Here is a 15,417-nt window from a genome sequence, read left to right on the forward strand (position 1 = left end):
ATCTAAGATGCAATTTACCTGTTGTGAAAACCACCTTTTAATCACGTCGTTTGTTTTATGATTTAACGATTATCCGGTATTCCTGGACTCATGTGATCTCGCGACTTGCATGTTAGGTAGTATCGCACTCATGACCAGCACATTCAATGGTATAGCACTCAAGGCCTGCACGTTGGGTAGGTTAGATAGTATCAAACTTACGGCCGGGAGATTTGATAGACTGCACTCGCGACCTGCAGGTTAGGTAGTATTGCCCTAACGACCGGCATGTTAGGTAGTTTGTCGTGGGACAGTTAATCTCCTGTGTTCCTGGATTCTGTACCAGTACAAACCTATTCTCCCCAAGTAACTGCCAACTTCCCCACAAGAATCAAGAGGTGGAGGACGAATGATTTCAGTCACAATATCTTTTATCAAATTGTCATGGAGAACATACGCCTCGCCCAGTGCTCGAACTCACGACCCCGCGATCCGTAGATCTGGGCTCTCCATACTGCGGGCTACAGGTTGATTGGTATTACACTGACGACGTGCACTTTAGGTAGTATAGCACTGCATGTTTGGACTGACCACCCGCATGTTAGGTAATATCGCACTAACAACCTGCATGTTAGGAATGACGACCTGCATGTTATGTAGTATCACACGAAGAACCTGTATGTTTGGTAGTATTGCACTAATGACCTACATGTTAGGTAGTATCGCAATAAGAACCTGTATGTTTGGTAGTATTGCACTAATGACCTACATGTTAGGTAGTATCGCAATAAGAACATGTATGTTTGGTAGTATTGCACTAATGACCTACATGTTAGGTAGTATCGCAATAAGAACATGTATGTTTGGTAGTATTGCACTAATGACCTACATGTTAGGTAGTATCGCAATAAGAACATGTATGTTTGGTAGTATTGCACTAATGACCTACATGTTAGGTAGTATCGCAATAAAAACCTGTATGTTTGGTAGTATTGCACTAATGACCTACATGTTAGGTAGTATCGCAATAAGAACCTGTATGTTTGGTAGTATTGCACTAATGACCTACATGTTTGGTAGTATTGCAATAAGAACCTGTATGTTTGGTAGTATTGCACTTAGAACTTGAATGTAAGGTAGTATCGCACAAATGATCTTCATATTTGGTAGTACTGCATTAAGAACCTGGATGTTTGATAGTACTGCTTTGGTTGTATCGCACTAAGAACCTGCATGTTTGGTAGTATTGCACTAAGAAACAGCATGTTTGGTAGTATTGCACTAAGAACCTGCATGTTTGGTAGTATTGCACTAAGAACCTGCATGTTTGGTAGTATTGCACTAAGAACCTGCATGTTTGGTAGTATTGCACTAAGAACCTGCATGTTTGGTAGTATTGCACTAAGAACCTGTACGTTTGGTAGTATTGTACTAAGCAGAACCATCATGTGTGGTAGTATTGCACTAAGAACCAGCATGCTTGGTAGTATTGCACTAAGAACCTGTACGTTTGGTAGTATTGCACTAAGAACCTGCATGTATGTTAGTATTGCACTAAGAACCAGCATGTTTGGTATTATTGCACTAAGAACCTGTATGTTTGGTAGTATTGCACTAAGAACCTGCATGTGTGTTAGTATTGCACTAAGAACCATCACATTTGGTAGTATTGCACTAAGAACCTGCATGTTAGGTAGTATTGCACTAAAAATCTGCACGTTTGGTAGTATTGCATCAAGAACCTGCATGTTTGGTAGTTCTGCACTAAAAATCTGCATGTTTGGTAGTATTGCACTAAAACCTGACGTTTGATATTATTGCATGAAGAACCTGCACATTTTGGTAGTACTGCACTAAGAACCTACAAGTTTGGTAGAAATGCACTAAGAACCTGCACGATTGGTACTATTGTACTAAGCAGACCCATCATGTGTGATAGTATTGCACTAAGAACCAGCACGTTTGGTAGTATTGCACTAAGAATCTGCACGTTTGAAAGTATTGCACTAAGAATCTTCAGGTTTGGTAGTATTGCACTAAGAACCTGCATGTTTGGTAGTATCTCACTCGTTACCTGCAGGCTAGATAGTATTGCACTAACAAAGTATTGCACACATAAGCTGCAAGTTGTTAATATAGATATGCAGAACTCCTAATTATGCTTTTCAAAGTCTATATGTAGCCTCTACTGGTAAGTCGGGCCGCACAGGTAACTAATTCAAATTTGACCAAAGTGGACAAAATCTCCATCCCTTGTTTATTTGTTTGTTCATATATAGTTTAAAATTTCAAGTCATTCCATTTAGTTATTTTTTTTCCACCTTGGTCAAACTCAGCAGGGGAAAGGGGTGGGGAAATGGGGGTGTCTGGAGGATTTTAGTCCTTTCTTATCAACAGGTCTAGCAGAATACAACCTATTCCATGGAATGGATGCTTTTGTAGTTGGCTAGATAATACCAGAAAGTTTATACACCAGTGTCAGTATATCAAAGTTAAAGGTCACAATAGCCACATTTTTGAAACTATATCTTCAGTAACTTGAAATAGCAATTCTCATATCCCCCACACCCACCCCACCCCGCTACACATACACAAAAATTAGGAACATTTTGATTTACCCCAGACCCCATTTTTCAAGAACCATACCAGAAATTAATGGTAATTCAGACAAAGATATTAAATGGCTGGTATAAGCTCTAATCTTAAACACAAGACATACCTGTAATATATATTATCTACATATTAAGTGATTAACTTATTCACTTTACAATAAGTGGAAACAAGTTATTTTCAAAAAACATTTCTGTCCAGTGGTCACATATATTTAAGCAACTGTTGGAACTGATCACAATGAAACTCCAAACCCTGACTTCCTTGTTATGAATGCAAAGCTTTACCAACCAGTATATGGCTACTTTACTTCAAGGGTATGTCAATACAAATCTTCTTTTGTTGGGTTTAACGTCACATCAACACAATTATAGGTCACTGGCAACTTTCTACCTTTCTATGGTGAAGGAAGACCCCAGATGCCTCTCAGTGAATTATTTCTTCATGAGCGGGCACCCGAGTAGAACCACGAAGCTGGATGGCTTCCTCACATGAAGAATTCAATGCCCCGAGCAAGGCTCAAACCCAAAAATATAAATCTACTTTGCACACATTAAAATAAAGATTAAACATATTCCAAGTTATACTTAATTTATTTGACATAAACATTATTCAAAACATAAATAATTCACAGACATAAAAAAAATCTTCAGCCTACAAGCTACATACAACAAATACACATTGCACGTTTAGATATCTTATGTCCTGGAGAACAGGATCCTTATTCAAATCCCTATTCAAGACCTAGTGCCATTACAGAGAATTTTTTTTGTAACGTTTAATGACACAATTACTATGGTGACTTCCCAGCAGCTTCTGATGATAAAGGAAGACTTAGTTTACCTTTAATGCTAAATATGCTTAACATGAACTTCAAAACTAACAAAATCCAATCTTTCTCAGTCAGACCAAATGTTTACCACTGCTACTTTTTTGTTTTATTTACCTGTCATTCTCAGTATTTTCTGCCTGACAAAAAACAAATATTTTACAACCCTTTCTTTAAGCATGTCACATCCAGATAAAAAGTTTTCAGTGATCTCTTTCTAGAATCATACTTGAGTTATGCTACAATCTGGAAAGTGGATCATACAGCAATAGTCTGAGATCATCGTGATGAGGTCGAAGATGCTGGAGAATATTTACTGTCTGTCAAAGACTTCCTTGTCTTGCGCTTAGGACTAGATGTTCCAGGACTAGATGAGTTGCTTCCCCTTAATCTATTCTTCACCTCCTTAATAAGGGCCTTCAGTTCCTCCTGAAAGAAGAGTTGAAGTCATGTGATCTAAAACAGTGGAAATTCTTTTGGAAGTGCTGTAAAAACAATTTAGCAATTTGATATTTTGGGCCATGTAAATAAGAAGTAAACATGGAGTAATGTAGTTTGTTTTAAGTCGCAGCCACACAATGTCCAGTCCAAAGCAGAGGAAGGCCACAGGTACCACTCCAGGCATTATTTTATGCATAAGAGACCACTTGGGTAGAACCATCAACCTTCAGTAAGCCAAATGCATGGCTTCTTTTTATTTAAGAATAATTGAGCCACGTCGTGGGAAAACCAACATTGTGGCTTTGCGACCAGGATGGATCCAGACCAGCCTGCGCATCCACGCAGTCTGGTCAGGATCCATGCTGTTCGCTAACGGTTTCTCTAATTGCAGTAGGCTTTAAAAGCGAACAGCATGGATCCTGACCAGACTGCGCGGATGCGCAGGCTGGTCTGGATCCATGCTGGTCGCAAACCCACTATGTTGGTTTTCTCATGGCATGGCTCAATTCATACTGTTCGCTAACGGTTTCTCTAATTGCAGTAGGCTTTAAAAGCGAACAGCATGGATCCTGACCAGACTGCGCGGATGCGCAGGCTGGTCTGGATCCATGCTGGTCGCAAACCCACTATGTTGGTTTTCTCATGGCACGGCTCAATTCATACTTTTCTGGGTTTCCAACACAGCAGTGAGGTGCAAAGATTGGAAGTAGTGACTTAAATCACTCCAAACCTTACTTGTATCTACACACCTATTTACTAAAGCATTAAGGAACATCAATAGTTACCTCCGAGTATCTGTACATGAGTTTACAGTTTTTGAGATTCTTGCGTTTCTGGATGTGTATAAGGCCTTGGTCCAGAGAGAAAGCACTGTTTTCATGCGAGTTCAACACCTGAAAATAGTAAGTAAATCTATAGTAATTTGAAATGGATAAGGCCCTGCTCTAGGGAGAAAGAACTATTCTCATGGGAGTTCAATACCTGAAAATGTTAAGCAAATCTAGAGTAATTTGAAATGGATAAGGCCCTGCTCTAGGGAGAAAGCATGGTTCTCATGTGAGTTCAAGGTCTTATATAAAGAGATTTTTTTTCAAGTTTTACCTTAAGCTGGGTTAACATGTGTTGAATAAAGACTGGTTATATTGCACAAACTATTGGCTTGCGATTTATATAAGGAGTAATGCCTTATTAAACTGATACTTTCTGTATTGACGGCAGATTACAATTTTGAGCATGATTTACATCCAAACATTTGTCATGATAAAAATCACACAGGTTTACCAATTCCTTAAATTAGTGTTGAACTAAATCAAGAGAACTGAAGGCAATAGTATTTATATACACTTACCATGGACAGATAGCATATTTTATTGGAAACATCACATATGATAATTTCCTCTAAGACATCACATTTCTGGGATGGTTTCTCCAGCTTGTCATGTAACTGCTCTGTCTCCTTCAATCCAGCCTCAAACAACTTCTTACGTTCTGAGATTTCACGCTCTCTGAAATATTATTAGGACACAATGAAATCACATCTGGCTGAAGCCATGATAAACCATGAAATCACATCTGGCCAAAAGCATGAAATCAAATCTGGCTGAAGCCATGATAGACCATGAAATCACATCTGGCCAAAAGCATGAAATCAAATCTGGCTGAAGCCATGATAGACCATGAAATCACATCTGGCCAAAAGCATGAAATCAAATCTGGCTGAAGCCATGATAAACCATGAAATCACATCTGGCCAAAAGCATGAAATCAAATCTGGCTGAAGCCATGATAGACCATGAAATCACATCTGGCCAAACTAATGAACATTTTTCCCTTGAAGACATATCTGGCTGAAACCATGAACATTTTTACCATGAAATCACATCAGTCTGGCAGACAATATATAGCCAAAAATATAAAGTAACTAGAAAATGCTTTTGTAAAAAAGCGCATGTCTCCCCCAAATGCAAAGTCCTATAGGCAAGAAGTCAATAGGGGTCAGGAGCGAAAGTCAAAGAGACACTGATGGTTGGCTGCAATAGGGATCATCTACTTGGCATGTCCAGTCATCCCGCTAAATTTCAACACTCTTGGCCTAGTGGTTCTCAAGTCACTTTTCAGGCTCCTGTGACCTTGACCTTTGATCAAGTGACCTCAAAATAAATAGGGGTCATCTACTCTGCATGTCCAATCATCCTATTAAGTTTCAACATTGTAGGTCAAGTGGTTCTCAAGTTATTTTCAAAAAATGATTTTACATGAACAGGCCACTGTGACCTTGAACTTTAATTGACTGACCCCAAAATCAATAGGGGTCATCTACGCTGCATGTTCAATCATCCTATGAAGTTTCAACATTCTGGGTCAAGTGGTTCTCAAGTTATTGATCGGAACTGGTTATCAATGTTCAGGCCCCTGTGACCTTGACCTCTAACAGAGTGACCCCAAAAACAATAGGGGTCATTTACTCTTCATGAACAATCATCCTATGAAGTTTCAACATTCTGGGTCGAGAGTTTCTCAAGTTATTGATTGGAAATGGTTTTCCATGTTCAGGCCCCTGTGGCCATGACCTTTAACAGAGTGATCCCAAAATCGTTAGGGGTCATCTACTCTGCATGACCAATCATCCTATGAAGTTTCATCATTCTGGGTCAAGTGGTTCTCAAGTTACTGACCGGAAATGGTTTTCAATGTTCAGGCCCCTGTGACCTTGACCTTTCACAGAGTGACCCCAAAATCGTTAGGGGTCATCTACTCTGCATGACCAATCATCCTATTAAGTTTCAACATTCTGGGTGAAGTGGTTCTCAAGTTACTGACCGGAAATGATTTTCAATGTTCAGGCCCCTGTGACCTTGACCTTTAACAGAGTCACCCCAAAATCGATAGGGGTCATCTACTTTGCATATACAATCATCCTATGAAGTTTCAACATTCTGGGTCAAGTGGTTCTCTAGTTACTGACCGGAAATGGTTTTCAATGTTCAGGCCCCTGTGACCTTGACCTTTCAAAGAGTGACCCCAAAATCGTTAGGGGTCATCTACTCTGCATGACCAATCATCCTATTAAGTTTCAACATTCTGGGTGAAGTGGTTCTCAAGTTACTGACCGGAAATGGTTTTCAATGGTCAGGCCCCTGTGACATTGACCTTTAATGGAGTGACCCCAAAGTCGATAGGGGTCATCTACTTTGCATGTACAATCATCACATGAAGTTTCAACATTCTGGGTCAAGTGGTTCTCTAGTTATTGACCAGAAATGGTTTTCCATGTTCAGGCCTCTGTGACCTTGACCTTTGATGGAGTGACCCCAAAATCAATAGGGGTCATCTACTCTTTATGACCAATCATCCTATGAAGTTTCAACATTCTGGGTCAAGTGGTTCTCTAGTTATTGATCGGAAATGGTTTTCAATGTTCAGGCCCCTGTGACCTTGACCTTTAATGCAGTGACCCCAAAATCGTTAGGGGTCATCTACTCTGCATGACCAATCATCCTATTAAGTTTCAACATTCTGGGTGAAGTGGTTCTCAAGTTACTGACCGGAAATGGTTTTCAATGTTCAGGCCCCTGTGACCTTGACCTTTAATGGAGTGACCCGTAAATCGATAGGGGTCATCTACTTTGCATGTACAATCATCATATGAAGTTTCAACATTCTGGGTCAAGTGGTTCTCTAGTTACTGACCAGAAATGGTTTTCAATGTTCATGCCCCTGTGACCTTGACCTTTCAAAGAGTGACCCCAAAATCGTTAGGGGTCATCTACTCTGCATGACAAATCATCCTATTAAGTTTCAACATTCTGGGTGAAGTGGTTCTCAAGTTACTGACCAGAAATGGTTTTCAATGTTCAGGCCCCTGTGACCTTGACCTTTAATGGAGTGACCCCAAAATCGATACGGGTCATCTTCTTTGCATGTACAATCATCATATGAAGTTTCAACATTCTGCGTCAAGTGGTTCTCTAGTTATTGACCAGAAATGGTTTTCCATGTTCAGGCCCCTGTGACTTTGACTTTTGATGGAGTGACCCCAAAATCAATAGGGATCATCTACTCTTTATGACCAATCATCCTATGAAGTTTCAACATTCTGGGTCAAGTGGTTCTCTAGTTACTGATCGGAAATGGTTTTCAATGTTCAGGCCTCTGTGACCTTGACCTTTGATGGAGTGACCCCAAAATCGATAGGGGTCATCTACTCTTCATGACCAATCATCCTATGAAGTTTCAACATTCTGGGTCAAGTGGTTCTCTAGTTATTGATCGGAAATGGTTTACAATGTTCAGGCCCCTGTGACCTTGACCTTTGACAGAGTGACCCCAAAAACAATAGGGGTCGTCTACTCCAGCAGCCCTACAACCCTATAAAGTTTGAAGGTTCTAGGTCAAATGGTTCTCCAGTTATTGCTCGGAAATGAAGTGTGACGTACGGACGGACGGACAGGGCAAAAACAATATGTCTCCTGGGGGAGACATAATTCCACAGAATTAAGAATGTATAAACATACATTTGGATGAACTAACAAACTGAGTAGGAATGAAATTCTGAGACCTGTCATAATTTCATTCATGAAAGATTTCAACTCAGACTTACACAACTTTCTCCAGGTAGGGCAGAAGAAGGGCCAGTGTTGTGTCCTGAGTGGTAGAGTCCCTTGCCAAGAATACCAACATGGCATCCATAGAGAACAACTCAACATCATGATTCACTCCTAAATTCTGAAATAAACCAACACATTTAAATCATTCTGTAAAAAATAATGCACAATAACCAAAGAAAAGCTATGCAAAAATAGAAGTTACTTGATTTTTATTTTCAGGTCAGTTAAACCTCATTGATTTATCAAACTTAATTTTTGTTTGTTTGTGTGACATTGGTTTAATGGTATATTTCAACAGTAGTTAAATTATGTTATGGCTTAACTTAACCAGTGTTCCTAGATTCTGTACCAGCACTGACCTGCTCGCCACAAAGAACAATTTCCCAACAAGGACAAAAATGCCGAGTGAAAAGGAAATCCCAATAAAGGTTGACATTTTGTTCAAAAGCAAGGTTCCACAGAGTTTTTGGCCATATTCCCTTACACAATTTAACTAGCAAGGTATATTTATTGTCTCACCATTTCCATTACTTTATCTAGCCATAATTTGGAAACAAAATGGTATACATGACCTTTACAATGATCAAAATAATGCCATCAACTGTAAACAGATGGTTTTTCTAAATACTGGCACTGTGTATGACAAATGTAATGAACTTAAGCATAAACAAGGTGTAAAAACTAAAAACTACAAATACCATTGAGGCCTGATAGCCTTCAGGAATCCAATCTTGCGTTCCATAATGAACTGACTCAGACATATTGTATCCTAGATTGATACTGCTATAGTTTACAGAGGGAAATATCACAACAAATTCTCGCTCCGTCTGTACACACCGACTCAATGATGCTCCATTTTCTACTAGTTTACTTGGTGGTACCTGCAAACAACAACAAATAAACAGTCCATGACTAAAATAATCTTCATTCATAAATCAAAATGACTGTTTGTACAATTTTAAGTTTCTTGGCAGAGTTCAGATCCTATGGCTAAATGTAAATTCCAAGCAGAATGGTGAAACAAGCCCCCAAATGCTGCTCCTAGCATTATTTCAGAACTGTAAACCACCAACAACCCTACTCAGTGGCTTCCTCACATGATGGTCTCAGTGAGGTTTAAACCCACAGAATTGGAAGTGGAACATGTGATTTAAAGTTAGCAACCATACCCACTCATTGTGGAGGCCCATAAAACGTAACAGCTATATTTATCTAAACAACACTAGACTTGATGCTAGAAAAAGTACAGTCCACATGTTGTAAGCGACTGTTTGTAAATGATTTCAGTTAAAAGAAATATTGTGAAATCAATTTAGTGGGCATGAAGTTCAGGGTTTTGGCTAAAATGAATATTTTGTGGGGATATAAACTCATGGATTTAAGAACTATGAATATAAAATAAATAGGAATTTTACTTGCTCATTGGGACTTAATTTTTGTGGATTTACGCAACTATGAAATACACAAAACTTAGTCCCCTACGAATATCAATGACTTCACAGTACATTAAAAGTTATTCAAAGCAAAATTTCTTACCATTGCAGAATTCTTCTGTAAACAGAAACCTTCATTTCTCACTAGTTTAGGAGCCACTTTTTTCATTGCACTCTTCAGGTTATCTGTTTCCTGACTGGGGACAGCGTACCTGATATAAATCAGAATTAACTTTTTCAAAATGGTGCTTGAAGTTACTGTCCAACACTGTATATACTGCATTTATGAAGAAGTATTGAATATTCTTTGTCGTGGTTGGGATTTAAACTCTTGTCAAAATTCAGAAACCATTAATAATGACAAATTACTAGTGATTTATTATATTCTGATGCCACATCACAATGCATAGCCAGTATTGTGGCTCATAGAGTATGTGGACTGTAATGTAAACTGAACATCATGTACAAAAGTTTATAACCCGCATATGGGAAAAATATGCATTTGATGGACTACACACTTAATGTATAACAGATGTAATACAAATTGCAGTATAGCAGTTTTATTTGCACTTTTTTATGGTCTCACATGTAGAAATCTCTGTGTCCACAATTAAAAATGTTTACATTTGCATTGTCATGTGCTGACTTTATTAATAGGTATTAAGGGTTTCATTCTTTACTTTACTAAGCCCTAAAATAAAAACTGTCAAAGCTTTTTAAAATGTACTTTCGCAGAATGTGATTGTGATCTGCAAAATACGCAATTTCCTTCAAATTTAGCCCATATTAAAAAACGTGGATGGGAACTTTAAATTTCTTACCGAGTGTGAAATGTCATTTTGGGCTCATTTTATAAGTCTTAGTGTAAAAAAGTTCATCAATATCTATACTTTATACACAAGTAGTATTTCAAACTTAACATACAGTACACCAAAATATGTTTATTCTGTGTTTACACAGATGAAGATTAGCAACAGCTCATATTCTATATTATTATTTGAGCATAAAACTGTGAAATCATTTAATTTCTTGGGTATAGAATTTTGTGGATGTGTCCAAAATGGCTTTGTCCAAAAAAAAAATCCTATATAGTCCCAAAAAACAAACTTTCGTGGTGATATAATGTATTAAAAATGCAGATCATTCAGCCTAAAAAATCACTTAAAAAAATGCAAGTTTATAAAATCAGAATTCGCAACCAGCATTTTGCCAGTATGTGAGCTAAAAGGCAAATATGGCACTATATTTAAAATTGGGACAGGTTTGCTACAGAAAACATTCACTATATATGGCCAACTCATGAAACAGGTATGGCAATATTTGAAATAATAGCATTTTGGGTGTATTTATTTTTTCAAATACGGTTAGCAAAAATAGCTGAAATAACTCCCTCACTAATATTTGTAATTATAACTAATACGAGCATACCATACAAGCCCAGGTCCCTGATGTAGATATTGCACTGTGGGAAGATTGTGTCCATTGCAAGATAAACACTTGCTGGTATATAACATACCAATGTGAAGTGTTGGAACTGTCACACCTGGAACATTTCGAAATATCTATAAATTAGTGTCAGATTTCATAAATGAGAGCCAAAACAGCTTAAAATCATTCATCCAAGTAAGTTGATTGAGGATCTTTAAATAATCACTCAAATGAAACACTGAGATTGAGCCAATTTAATTATTTTCCTGCAAATTAGCTATTTCCAAGTAAGGACTCATCAAGAGACTCACATGCTACTGCTGTAGACTCTATCTGAACAAAGGTGTACAGAATCTGTACCTTCACTTTGATGTTAGATTAGAGTGAAGATGGGAGCTCCAAAATGACTATTTCGCTCAAATTGTTTCCTAGCTGAAGCCCTGCAGATGCTTCAAACCAAATTTGGTAACAATGCAGCTAGTCATACATAAGCAATAGCTGGAAGTATTTTTTCTCTATGAAAACAGAGAACAACTGAAATCAACTTTGTTGAAAAAGTTCCTTTGACTAAACAAAACAGCAACTTTAAGCAAAACTCACCTGCAATCAGTCCTAGATGATGAAGGATTGATCCTTTACTTTCTACAAAGTTATGCAGATTCCAGCCATGTCTACAAGCAAAAAAAAATAAAGACAAGTCAAAATCTAACTTTTGACAAAACATGAACAAACTTTACATTTATTCAATCAAAGCCTTATCTTTTTCAACACAATGTGATTGTTTCTTCATTTCTTAATTATTAAAGGTAGAAATATGAAATGTAAAAAACATTTACACAAGAAATTTTGCACTAATCTCTAGCACTTTAAGTAAAATATGGCAATAGTTAACTCAAGAAACATTTATCCAAACTTAGAATAAACTGCACTATTGTTACACACTACAGTGGAAACTCCACTCAAAACAGACTGGCCCCTGGAGTACAAGTTCAGTTTGAAGGGGTTTCCAGTTTAGAGGTGTGTTGTTTGTTGAATGTGTGCTACATTACATAAACAGTTGCAGAATTCACAACTAACCAGATTATTTTAAATCAAATCGAGATCTTGTTTAGTTACTGTATGAAACGACATCATTAGAAGTTTCATTATGGACATAAGCTACCAATCAGAGTAAATTCTTGTGAACATGATGAAAGGAAAGTGCCAAAATTCTAATTGCTTTTAAAAAATTTCTGTTTTAAGGGGTAATTTTTTGTTGATAAAGAAGTTCAATCTGGAAAAATTGTTCAGTTTTTAAAGGAGAGGTGGTCTTATGGTGGTATTTTTCCAATGGAATAAGAAGCCCGAATTTCGAGACCACAGAATTTGTTCAGTTTGGAGGGGTTTCTGGTATTCAGGAGTTCTGGTTTAGAGGGGCTTCACTGTTTTACCATGTTGGCAGTACACTAAAAGACTGTGGATGTGCATGATCATGTGATGTCTGTACAGTGCTTGCTGGCTTGTATTAACCAGAAAACCATTTTCAGAAACTGGAGACAAATGTTTTTCATTTTGTTTTTTTAATGAAAATAATGGCTTGAACAAAATTTTACAGTAGTCCATACTGATTACATCAAATATGTGACAAAGGTGAATACATCAAAAGTGTGTTGTTTGTTGTTTATGTGTGGGTTATTCTCTTTAAAATTTCCTTAAACAGGGATTCTAAATCCTTTATAACAGTTTGGAATTGACATTTTCCTAAGTTTTGGAATTCCAGAAAGATTTTTTTTTAAAGTCTCTCAAAATTACCTTGTAAATTTGTTTTATAATTCCATATTGTCTATGGTCTAAAAGTACAAACTGCACCTGCTTATAAGAAAACTTATACAATGCATGTATAGATGATAAATATACAGCATCATTTTCTATATAAAATTATAGATACCTGGCATATGTATTGTCTCGTCGTACTGGGAACATACTGCCGTATATACTTGTGTCTAGGCTGGCTCCCTGCACAGTCACATGATCATCTGATTTCTCTACAATGTCCCAGTAATCACGCTGAAATACAAGTTTTATTTATACACATTTTCATGTTAAGAGGGACAATCTGGTTTGAAATTCTTAAAATTAAGATAATGATGTTCCTCAAAATACAAGTTTCACTTATATCTATATTTTCATGTTACGAGGGACCATTTGGTTTGATTTTCTGAAAGTTAAGCTACTGAAGTTCTTCAAGAAACATTTTTAATGACTTGCAACTGTTTAATTTAAATTGTTTCTTAAATAGGTGATTTAAAAGAAAGTATCTCAAAGCAAAAATTTTCTACCCATCTATAAAAGTAGACTTGACAGTGTTTACCTCAATGGTTTCAGGATCATTACATGACTCAGGGTCATACAGTTGTTGAGTGTTCCTTGCAGCACGATGAAACCCAGACAATGGCTGCGACTTGCCCTGAAATACATAACAGTATATTATATAAATTTAAAAACAGATGAAAACCTATATAAAATTATCTCTACTTTTGTATTTCCTCAAAAAATGGTCAAGTAATTTTACTTACTCTATATAATAACATTGACAGACATCAATGCATGTTCTATAAATCATATAATGCACTGGTACATTATAGTAGAACATAAGCGTTGTTCCTTCTTTCATATTTTCATATTAAAATACTTAGTCTCCAAAATGTACTGTCACTTTCCCCATATATATACACTTTTATCCTTAATAGAAATATTTTGTCTACTAAATATAGTGTCATTTGCCTTAATAATAATATGTACATATTTACTGCAGGACATATGTTCTTTCTGTTACCTATATATACTCTCTAATGTATATATTTCATAGATTAACAGCACCAAGGCATATGTTTTTCTGTTTCTGTATATAAACCTAAAGTGTTTGTATATTTTGTGTTGTTGTACCACTTATTTTCCATGGTTGTATGGGTTGCTGACTGCCAAGTTTCTTTTGGAAATAGCAGCTTTTGGGAGTCACATCCTACCACTTACCTGGACAATTGACTTGCTGGCCTAGTTCCATTTAGCTTACACTAATTTATCTTAGGTAGCTATGAAACAAGTTCTACAACTTACATAAATCACTCCTGACACTCCATTCCTGATTGAATCCATCGCCATGAGGGTAAGAGATAGAAGACGTCTCTTTCCCTTTTAATGCTGAACACCAGGGAAGGGAGTTACGGGTACCATTTCACATGTCTTTGATATGCCGTTGCTGTGGGATCAAACCCCTGATCACCTAACTCAAAGTGGACTCTCAGTAACCTACCAATAGGCTATTCTCCATTTATCCACCTCTACTATCTTGAATATACTATGATTTTCTAACTTACCTTATAGACACACTTATAGCATGATGGTATGTGTTTATCTGTCTCCTGTCTCTGTTTTTCTGCCTGCACCATCTCCTGCAGTTTCTCTGTCTCCTCCTCGGACAGCGTCTCATAAGCCAGCAGATATTTACAGTACGCTGCATACAATTTGGACACTCTGTCCGCTTGCTTTGGCACTTTCATTGCCTCAGCTATTTTTAACCATTTCTTTTCTTTACCCACAGTACCCTTCATTCCCCCATATTTCTGAACAAGTTCGTACAATTTGACCAAGTCTATCTCCACACCGCCAATCTGAAAAGGATATATAGAATATAAATTGAATAGTCAACTTTATAAAAAATAGTGTGTTGAACTTAAAATATAATCAATACACATCAATTAACAAATGCATTATGTACAGTCATTCACAGTTTGTAGCCCAGAACAACTTTACTGATGAAGAAAAGTCAAGGTTAGTACATCAGTTATTATTAATAGCACAGAAAGGGAGCTAGGACATCAATAATTTTATCTGGGTGTTGAGGTAAAGGATATATACATTTACTCAATCACTTCAAAACTTCTGCCCAAGTTGCCACATGAAATTGTAAGTACAGGGCTCCAGATAAGATGCGTATCTGCGTAAATTACGCTTTGAAATAATGCATATACGCATGTCTGCTAATTTTTTAGCGTATAAAAACATACATGAAATTACAGAATCGCCTGCAATGACTTTTTACGTAATCAAA

General features: G+C 37.1%; 1 protein-coding gene across 8 annotated transcripts in view; it reads right to left on the reverse strand.

The window, feature by feature from the left end:
- Positions 1-3,163: 3,163 nt before the first annotated feature.
- Positions 3,164-15,417, reverse strand: part of LOC123548441 (protein Jumonji-like) — a 44,154-nt gene continuing 31,900 nt past the window's right edge. For all 8 annotated transcript variants that reach the window (XM_045335708.2, XM_045335711.2, XM_045335710.2 and 5 more), the window contains 11 exons: positions 14,684-14,977; positions 13,678-13,773; positions 13,255-13,373; positions 11,928-11,998; positions 11,328-11,442; positions 10,003-10,111; positions 9,165-9,347; positions 8,460-8,584; positions 5,208-5,364; positions 4,645-4,752; positions 3,164-3,847 (listed from right to left, as the gene is read on the reverse strand). In XM_045335708.2, coding sequence (XP_045191643.2) covers positions 3,698-3,847; positions 4,645-4,752; positions 5,208-5,364; positions 8,460-8,584; positions 9,165-9,347; positions 10,003-10,111; positions 11,328-11,442; positions 11,928-11,998; positions 13,255-13,373; positions 13,678-13,773; positions 14,684-14,977 — 1,527 coding nt within the window. In that variant the 3' untranslated portion in view covers positions 3,164-3,697. The remainder of the gene's footprint in view (positions 3,848-4,644; positions 4,753-5,207; positions 5,365-8,459; positions 8,585-9,164; positions 9,348-10,002; positions 10,112-11,327; positions 11,443-11,927; positions 11,999-13,254; positions 13,374-13,677; positions 13,774-14,683; positions 14,978-15,417) is intronic.

This window comes from Mercenaria mercenaria, chromosome 6 (genome assembly GCF_021730395.1).
Source record: "Mercenaria mercenaria strain notata chromosome 6, MADL_Memer_1, whole genome shotgun sequence".
Classification (NCBI taxonomy): Eukaryota; Metazoa; Mollusca; class Bivalvia; order Venerida; family Veneridae; genus Mercenaria; species Mercenaria mercenaria.